The 10286-nt window shown below is 45.3% G+C and overlaps 1 protein-coding gene across 3 annotated transcripts; it reads right to left on the reverse strand.

Moving 5' to 3' along the window:
• Nucleotides 1-5053: 5053 nt before the first annotated feature.
• LOC311313922 (cold-inducible RNA-binding protein-like) lies at nt 5054-10066 on the reverse strand. Of its 3 annotated transcripts, none has more exons than XM_084444173.1 (7): nt 9943-10066; nt 8968-9080; nt 8649-8755; nt 8309-8456; nt 7827-7869; nt 7494-7528; nt 5054-6200 (listed from the first exon to the last, which is right to left on the reverse strand). In XM_084444173.1, the coding sequence occupies exons 2-7, from the start codon at nt 9065-9067 to the stop codon at nt 6181-6183; spliced, it is 453 nt and encodes a 150-aa protein (XP_084300299.1). In that variant the 5' UTR covers nt 9068-9080; nt 9943-10066; the 3' UTR covers nt 5054-6180. The 3 variants fall into 3 exon arrangements, with proteins under 3 accessions (XP_084300299.1, XP_084300297.1, XP_084300298.1); XM_084444171.1 differs by having other exon boundaries at nt 7770-7869; XM_084444172.1 differs by having other exon boundaries at nt 7770-7869; nt 9947-10042.
• Between the last annotated feature and the right edge of the window lie 220 nt (nt 10067-10286).

A 10286-nucleotide genomic window follows, 5' to 3' on the forward strand; every position in this document is an offset into this window, starting at 1 on the left:
CCCATGCTCTTCCACAAAACTTCCCTACTCTGTTCTCTGCACTGGCTCCCTGCGCTGTCCCATCCAGTTTAGGACTGTGGTTCGAGCCTACAGGGCAAATGAACAGCTCCCTCCGACCTCCAGGCTGTGGTCAGTCAGTGAACAGGAAGCAGAGCAACCCCTCTGTGTTCGATCACCTGATAGAAGAACCTCCTAGGTGAGACCACACTACAGTACGTTGCTCCAGTAAACATATGAAGACCCAGACGTATTTAAGCTGTCTTGTCTAATTTGAGCTGTCTTGTGAAGTCCCTGTTTTTCACATACTCCCCCCAACCCCCCCCCCACCTACAGATGTGTAGTGCTCTGATCTACAGTCCCCCAAGTACAGGCAAGACCCCAGTGGCGCGGGTGCAGACTAACGAGTGTAGGCAGGGAAACACAAAGGTGTCTATAAGGAAAGGAGCTGACTGCCTTAGCAAGTGGGTTGGTGAATCAGAACACATAATCAGCTCTGCCTTCTCTTTGACCAGGTTAGCCAATGGGGCAACTGTGGCGGTTGGGGGAGGGGGGTATAATTATTGGACAGGACACCTGACCATCATCCTCAGTGTTGACTGAGAGCTTGTGATGGCTGTTTGTTGGTCTCTCCCCAGGTCAACCTAATGAGACCCTCCTTCATCTTCTTCAACAAGATAGACCGGCTGTCCCCAGTATGCTCCAGCAGACAGGACCAGATACACAGGTGAGGCCTGTCTGTCACGGAGCCACCGCCTCGCTCCGCCTCTGGTGTAACTCGGTTCTTTAGCTTGGCTGCGTACTTGATTGATGTTGCACATGGGCGATTGGAACTAAACTAACCTTGCGTTGCATTTGTCTCTCTCTCTCTGGCTCTATCGTGTCCACTCTGCTGGCGCTGATGGATGGGTTGGACAGTCAAGGGGAGCCAGTGGTCCAGTTCCTGTTCATGCTTGGTTGTTGCCTACTCACCTTCCCATCTCCTGCATCACCTGCCACCTGTCTCCACTCTGCCCAGCTGCACCTCATCCCTCATTACTCTTAGCATTAATACCAGTCAATTTCCCTTGGTTCTCTGTAAGATCATCCAGTCATCTACCAAGTCTGCTCAGCTCTTCTGTCTGCCATATTTTGAAGTTGTTTATTGAAATTGAGTTAAAGTAGTTTGTATGGGTCAAGCATCCTCCAGTTTGTATGACTCAAGATCTGTTTACTGCCATGTATATGGTTCACACATACTAGAAATTTGACTAGGGTTAAGGCATACACTGGTGACATGTTTTTAATTGTTTTGTGATCACTGTCTTTGTGATATTTTCTGATGACCAAGCCTTTGATCTAAGCAGAGCCTTAGCACATTATGGAGGAACCATGTCCCTTTCTTTTACCGATCCCTGAGAGCAAGACCTGTGAATGTCCTGAACAGTGTGGTGGCCACATTTGTTGGGAATTTGGGTGGAAACAGTGTGGAACATCATTGCATAGTTTGACTGCCATTTCATACCAACATTAAGAGAAAGTGGAGAAGTAGGCTATACCTAGAAAATACTATAGTTGTGCAATTCGTTTGTACAGTCTAGTAGTTAAATGGTTAAAAATGGGCAAGCAATAACATTGGAGGGAAATGTATACTGACACTGATGATTGTTTCAGAAATGGTCTGAGACAAAATAATGAAATGTTATACATCAGTATTGTGAAACACTGAACATATTTTAATGACTGACAAGGAGAGAGGAAACAGTCCAAGTTAATCAATAATAACTAGGCTCACTATGAACAGTGTGTATTATTGGCTCTGTTCTGACATCAGTGCACAGTTCATTCCACCACTGTGAGGCCAGGACAGAAAAAAGCCATGGCCACGCCAATCTGCCGTAGGGGGGCTTGGAGCAACTGGGGAACCAATCACCTCAAGGCAGCAGAGCTTGACCACAGCCTGGAGGTCGGAGGGAGCTGTTCATTTGCCCTGTAGGCTCGAACCACAGTCCTAAACTGGATGGGACAGCGCAGGGAGCCAGTGCAGAGAACAGAGTAGGGAAGTTTTGTGGAAGAGCATGGGGCTGTTGAACACCAGGTCAGCAGCAGCTTTCTCCAGGAGTCTGATGGCCAACGCTGCAGGATGGCAGCAAGTAGGGAGTTGCAGGAGTCCAGGCGGGAGATGACAACAGCCTGGATGAGCACTAGCGACGAATCACAGCCAGATTTCTTTCCTAGCACAAAGTTTGATAAAAGAGATGAGTATTAGCAAAGGCAAGGAGAATGATTATATCAGTGTACAATGAGCTATGATGGGGAATAATTACACTATTAATTTGATTTCCAGGCATGGCATATACATGGCATGCTTACTTGCAATGGTAATAATGCCTTCAGGTAATAACACTATGCTTGATTAATTTGATGTATAATGTGGCAAATGCTATAGTAGCAGCAGCAAGCATCAGCCCACTATAGCTAAATAATGCCAGACAAGATTACAGACTGTAATCAATGTATGAACAATGTCACATTGATCATGCTCAACATTGTTAAAATTGAAATACATCTGAGACCTCCGAACGTAACGTTAGCATTAACTAACTAACGTTAACCCTAAGCCGTTAGCATTAGCTACCGTTAGCATAGCTCCCTAGCCTATCAATATAGTTGATGTTAATATAAAGAAATGTAACATTAGGTAATGTTAGCTAAGTTATTCAACATTGACCCACTTACCCTCTAGATCTTTTCCAACGATGTCCTAAAGTAACCACATGTCATGATCATTTGCATCATAGACATACGTTCATATCTATGATTAGCATGATCATAAGCTTCATTGCTAAAAGCATAGCAAATGTTAACCGACGTCATTACATGACTTCCTATCCAATCAGAGGCAGAGTAGGGCGGGTCTTCCTATGGTCACGTGCTTTCCCGAGCTCGCAGGACTCACGAACGCGCGACCAGCGCGTCCCCGAGGCTCGTGCACAGCACATGTTTAAATGGCTCAATACAGGTATTGGTGGCTTCAAAAACCCCAAAACCCCTAAAACTAAAAGTTTATATTGATAAGATTGGTCTCTGATGCTGAATGATACCCAGAAAAATTTTGTTTTCCTTTTCTAGCCCTATCTATCATCATCCACTAACATGGGAAATAAGGGTTCTTGGGCCGCATGCCTTGATTTGACTTGCAATACCGGGCTTGGCCTGAAAGCCCATGGTGGCTTCAATGCGCCAAGCTGATCCTGGGGGCTTGCTCTAAAGTCGCACTGAAACGGACGTTTGAGATCATCTAACTTCCGTAGTTTGACGTATTTCCGACGCAAACAAGCTATGAGGGTGGGACATATGTTTAGAGGAATTTGATTGGAACATTGACAAGTGGACGGGTTTTAAGAACTTTGGACAGATTCGATAAGAGGATAGCGTTGATTGTGAGATTATTGGCCTAAAATCTAAGGTACCTGTTGTCGTCATTGCACGTGACCTACCGTTTTCCAGGAAGTAAGAAATTATATACTTTGATATAAGATTACAACAAAAGTAGAATTTTGTAATTTTTTTGGCATACATCGTTGAATAGGTGAACACTATGACAAATTATGTGAACCAAAATGGGACAGAATGCTTTTTTCATTTCATTGTGACTTTAACTCCCAATACAATGGGTTGCTTAAGAAGGGTTCCTTAAAAGAGTAGTAAAGGGAAAATGCATGTTTAGCCCTGTTTTAAGGTTACTTATGATCATATACAAAACGTTGACAAAACTAGCACTTGAGAAAGTTCTCGTTTTGGTCATACAATGGATGTGGGTGGGCACCTTGAAAAATCTTTGAAAAACATGTCAAACTCTCGATTTCAAAGACAAGAAGCTCACCGAGGGGGTAATTGAAACCAACTTTACCACGGTTCAGAACCGTATGGACTAGGGAGTAGATGACTCAAGGAGGCCTCTGTAATGGAACTGCACTGCAGCTCAGGGTGGCCCATAACAGAGCACCAGAGAAGCCCTACCTCATAGACCAGGGGTGTCAAACTCAAATACACAGTGGGCCAAAATTTAAAACTTGAACAAAGTCGCGGGCCAACATTGAACAAATGAAAATTTTAATATGGACCCAAACAAGTTTTGCTTTAACATTGAATATGCACTTATCACTTTCGCTTTTGGTGCGCATCAATGGTGTGCACTAACATATGTGAATACGCCCTCAGACACAAGTGTTGGTGCTCCATCTGCTCAGTAGAGAAGCTTGTAAAATCCTGACTGTCCTACAGCCAGGCAGACAGACAGACAGCCGGCATGCAGGCAGACAGACAGCCAGGCAGACAGGCAGGCAGACAGGCCGGCAAGAAGGCAGACAGGATTGAATGAACAGGAACAGAGCAAACACAGCGGCCGGCTAGGTCAACACAGGTGTCTCTATCACAGTGAGACGTAACATAACGTAAAGCTTCTGTTTTCTGCCTTTCTTTTCGCCATTTTTAAGAAGGGGTAACACGGTTACAGTTGTAGTATGTGACTACTGTCACAGAAGAGAGGGCGTTACTGGGTCCTGTCTTGATTGACGCGCCAAAACAGCAGAGCATTATGGGATTTGTAGTATTAGCGGTGAATGCGCTGTATAATACTGGCGGGCCAGCTCTAGTAGTCATTTGGTATTGCCTCGCGGGCCAAATATAATTACACTGCGGGCCAAATTTGGCCCGCGGGCCAGTTTGACACCCCTGTCATAGACCACTTCGAGGAACGGTGATACACGTGTACCACATTGACTGCCCAGGTTTAAAACTGGCATGGGTAAGTTACCTTTGTATGTCATTCAGACACTCTTCCCTGACCAGGACTTGATCCCTCGGTACCACTGATGAGGCTGCCCACTGTCCCTGGAGGAGTTTGGATGGTATAAATGCAGAGGACAAATTCCACTAGCGACCACTGAACAAGTAGCCTAACTGTGGCACAACAGCCCCCTCTTCAGTATGAGCATAGTAATTAGTTTAAGGCGGGACTCCTGAAGCTTACAATAAGGCCTTCAGAACAATGTGAACACGATTGATTACAACAGACATTTGGAAAGACTTTTTTTATTTAGGAAAAATACAACCATGAAGATACAGAATGTTTAAAAAAAAAATCAAATACAAAACGAATCTGATGCTATGGCAAGAAAAATTGTGAAATCACTTTGTATCCTCACAAAATATAGGTTTATTGAAAAGAGTTCTTGAGTAGTTATCTTATCGAACTGGCCTGCTTCACATTATATTTAATCGAGTGTAGGACTTTCCTGTTTGTGAGAGACAGACTTTAAAATAAAAACTCGATTCATTTATCACGTGCGGCAGATGAAAAAGCAAAAACAAAACAAAAAAATGTTCTCAGTAGAAACAACTTTGCGTAGAATCTGTAAAAGGACAGTTGAGCAACGGGCCATATACCCCATAAAACAAGTGAGCGCGTTCCTTTCATTTCCCGGAACTCAATACAATACTAATGAACCAGTCCTGGAAAACGTGTCCGTCTGTGTGTCTCTCTCTCTCTCTCTTCTCTTGCTATTAGGCAGTAGAGTGCAAACATGGTGATGTTATCAGACTTAATTATGTGCGTTTCCCTTCACTTTCACTTAGACTCATCACCACAACTGGTTGGCAAAGCAGTCACAATCAAACCTAAATAACTGCAACAAGCATTTGTTTCATTATTGCAAGAGCACAACATTAACTACATAAGCGCTACCATTCTCTATCTAAGATACATTCCCTGTCTTTTTAGGTCATGCCCCTGTGGGCACAGAGCCCCCAAAGTGAGACAACACTACAGCACATGAGCCTCGCTCTTCACAGCTCCTTCCTAACTGTAAATGAAAAATAAAAATCGTTCTCTACAGATCAATAACAACTCAAACAAAAGGAGGACCAAAATATTCACCAAAAAAAAACAAAAAACTTGGAACAGGACCGGTTTGGGTGGCTCGGAGTGCAAGCCAGCCCACACCGCACTTATCCAGGACTGCTCTTGTCTACATGGTCGGTTTCAGAAGAAGATATTTAAAGTGTTGCGGAGCAGCGGGTGGGGGGAAAGGGCACTGGGTTCGAGGCCCAGGCCGGGCCCGCCGTCAACGGGATGGGACAGCCGGATCAGGGGTGAGGGGCCGTGCCCAGAAGACACATCCGGACGTCCTGCGCGCCAGTCTACCAGCCGCCGTCGTCGCCTGAGGAAGTTGGAGAGACACACAGGTTACTGCGATTCTGTAGCAGGGAGACTTGTCTCTCGAAGGGGGCTTTGCTACTGTACTGAACACCTCTGCCTAATGTGGGAGGAGATGATACTGGCTACATATAAAACCTTGACTATGTTCATAATGATATTATATTGAGGCAAACCCAACTGACCGATTATCTGGAGACAGACCAACTGACTTTGAATTATCTGGAGACAGGCCGACAGTGATGATGTAACCGCATATGTCCTTGCTGGAAGTGCCAACGTCAGGACCAGTAGCGTACTAAGACCAATAACTTCAGGCTGGATTATTTCAAATCCCATGAAAACATGGAAGAAACAACTACCGATGCAGAGAAATAAACCAAAACAAATTAACTATTAGATTAGACTGACAATATCCAACTAATAAAGAAAACGTGATTGTTGACCAGCAAGGCTGCAAAAGAAAGGAAAGTTCCCATTTTATAGAGAAGCAGGTGCAAGAGAGACAGAAAACTGTCAAACAAGCAGCAGATGGCGAGCTAAAGAGACGAGACCCCTGTAGGGGGCTCTCGCTAACTCAAGACAACTGCAGACTGTGGTCATCCTACCTTTCCACCCACTCTGTTGTGTTCTAAACTGGACCTTCAACACTTAGCTTCTTCAACTTATTTCAACTATGGGATCACTGTGCACCACTGAGAACACCAAACCCCGTTTGAAGGAAAAATTTAATGAAGTGATTATTAATGAGCTGGGTTCAAGGCTCTCCAGTCGGGGTTGGGGGTTGAAGGGTGGACGGATGGTCGAACAGACAACGGACAACTCAACAAGACCTCCATTTCCAGGTTCTATCTAATGCTTACATCCAGCGCTAGTACAAACTGGCATGTGTGGGCGTGTTTGTGTAGAGCATGATTACCTCCCAACAGCCTACCTTTTTGATAAGTCTCCATTCCCTACAGAGGGGGAACTTTTTTTTTTTTTTTTACCAGGACTTACGCTTCATGCACTAAGCGAGCACAGCTACTTCTAGCTACTAGGCTCGTGATCACAAGACTCATCCAGGGTCGAGGAGGACCATAGGTGGCGAAGCCGGTCTGTGAGGAGCCCATCCAGCTGCAATACGCTTCGAGGACCTGCCTCAGCACTGGCGATGATGATTGGCCCAATCCAATTCTACAGCAGCTTCCTGGGATGGGGCTGTCCAGGCACCGGATTGGCCGCCTATCGTAGACTAACTTGTGCAAGCTTACTTAAGAAGCCTCACCATAGCTATCATAGCTGTCTCTGTACGAACCTCCTGAACGATCGTATCCTCCTCCTCCTTGCGCTCTGTAAACAGAAAGGAGAATTTTTTTGAGTTAACAGGAACAGAAAAAAAAAACAAGAAACATTCCACTTCTATCTAAAAGTTCTACAATTCTTCAATCTACATTTCTATTTAAAAGTTGTCTACTCCCTATGAACACCCGTTTTAGACATCTCTGAACACCAGGCAACTGTATCAACACTAGGGCAAACGCCTGCAGCTGTAGTAGCTGTAGTGTAACTAAAAGGCATGTCTGCTATAGACCTGTCTCTGTTGTAGTAGCCTCGGTCGGAGTATCCTCCCCCACTTCTGCTGTCGTACCTTCCGCCGCCGCCACTGCTGCCATATCCTCGGTCACCACCACCTGCAATCCACCAGCCAACACCGTCAAGTCAACACCATGCACTGTACTGATGATTAGAGAACGCTGTACACTAAGATGTGCACAAGTAAACCATATAACCACATCAGACACGGAATAGGTTGTGATTCAATCCAACCTCTACTAGACCACTCCAACAGTCACTGCAAGACAAGAACAAGACATGGTGGGAGGAGCCATGATTAGGGGCAACGGCAGTCGGCCAGGGCACAGGGTGCACACGCCACTAACTACTTCTGGTTAGTTCTGCCGGATCGCTGAGCTCCACTCAAGGAGGGCGACGGATGAGCCACATCGTTGCAGGTATGGGGAGGGCAGTCAGCCAGTCACTCCAGCCACGGCAAACGAGGGAGGGACACTCGAGTGCGGGGGGGGCCTTACTGGACAGAAAATAACTTGCCTCGTGAGAAGCTACGCCCACCTCTTCCACTACCACCTCTGCCTCCACGGAAGTATCCTCCGCCGCCGCCTCTACCGCCCGAAGAGCCCCCTCGGAACCCGCCGCCCGACCGTCCGCCTCCACCGGATTTGCCAGCCTGGTCTACGCGGATCTGCCTGCCATCCAGGGACTGCAGAGCACACAGGTTGGGGGGAAAGAAGCAAAATTGAAACAATATCACTCAGTTATACCAGATTACTAAACACACACCTTAAATGCAATTCAAGTTGCACTTTTCAAATGAGCTCAATATCATTTAATCTGTCATACCTTTCATAAGCACACCCGATCCTCCGGATTGAGATTTAGTTCAATGTCTCACCTTGCCGTTCATGGCGATCATTGCGTCCTTAGCCTCATCTGGGTTCTCAAACGTGACAAAGCCAAAGCCTCGGGACCGCTGGGTTTCTCTGTCTTTTATTACAACCACTAGAGGAAACAGAAAACTATCATTAGGGAAAGAAATGTGTTTTTTAACGCCTTTCCATCAAGTACAAGAACATTTTAAAAGGATGCCTGATATATAGGCCTATTGTATATGGGGGGGGGAAATCATAAAATCTTGTAATGCAAAAAAAGAAGAAAAAAGAACCCAACAAATTATTCCATAAAATCACATTATCCAGAAGGAATCTATTTACCTTCAGATATTTGTCCATATTTGGAGAAGACATCCTCTAATGACTGTTCGTTGGTATCGAAGCTGAGGCCCCCAACAAAAAGCTTTCCTTCGTCGGACATTCTTGCTATTCACCTATGGGGAGACAGGGCAGAAGAATCGACATTTTAGCTAGCCAGTAGATGCTTAAAATTAAATAACAGCTTTTTAAGCCACACAATATGAAATATTTTCTATAAGCACATTCCTGCTGCCATCAATGCACGGCCACATTTCGGCTAGGTTCTTATTACTTGGCTCGATAGCTAGCCACTAGCTAACGTTAGCCTAGTAGCACGCTAGTCTAAGCTAACGCAAAGCCATCCAAAGCTCACCACGATTTCAAAAAAACACCTTTGCTTGCGGTGTTTAGCTGAAGCAACGTGTACCGTCGTCTATTTTAAAACTCACAATATCATGTATATAAACTTCATACTGTGGGTTTGATGCTGCAACCTAGCCGCCCCACATGTGCTAGGCCACAAAAACCAGCAAAGCCCTTTGTTCAGCTCCATCATGGCGCCATTTAGCTGGCAGCACCGTGACTACGCTGAAGACCCGTATCAAGGGGAGCTAACGCTAGCTAGCCTAGCTACTACTGCGTCATTAGCTACGTTCACAGATTCGGATTAACGAATGGGCAGGCAAGCTACCTCGATACACGAGAAAATGTGTAGTCCATAAAATCTAGTAACAAGCCACGGCGTTATTCTGGACATATTCTAACACATTATCCCAGATTTAGCGGGGTAGGCAGACATCGAGCTAGCTACACTGCTATTAGCTCGATGCCCCTGTTAACTGGGGCCGCGTGGGCACAAGAATTTGCAGCGATTGATAAAATCCCATCTGGCCCTGTTAAGAGTCGATGGCTGAGGTCGAATTTGACCCTGTAAAACCATTTTTACACACATATAATTGAATACGGTAGATACAACGGAATGTAAAGCCACATTACCCACTACAAAAATACACCGTCAAAATCTCGTGCGATCGACCGGTCCTGCAGCAGCTGAAACTGAGTGAGCAGGATGCGGATCTGCGTAACTACGGGTCCCTATTATCGAAACGCCTACCTCATGAATTAAGGATAGGCCAGACCCGGATGACAAGATCTCCTACCACAATAGACCCGGGTGACGGTAACAGAAGCCGGTTTAAAAAAGAAAAAAAAAGGGAAAAAAAAAAAGCCTACATCCATGGGTAATATAGCTGCTCTAAATGTGGAGCAACGTATAATCACTAAATTACAAGAATTACATTATATCCAAATTTCATCAAACTTAAAAAATGGCCTTGTCT

This window comes from Borostomias antarcticus, assembly GCF_949987555.1.
Source record: "Borostomias antarcticus genome assembly, chromosome: 10".
NCBI classification, from domain to species: domain Eukaryota; kingdom Metazoa; phylum Chordata; class Actinopteri; order Stomiiformes; family Stomiidae; genus Borostomias; species Borostomias antarcticus.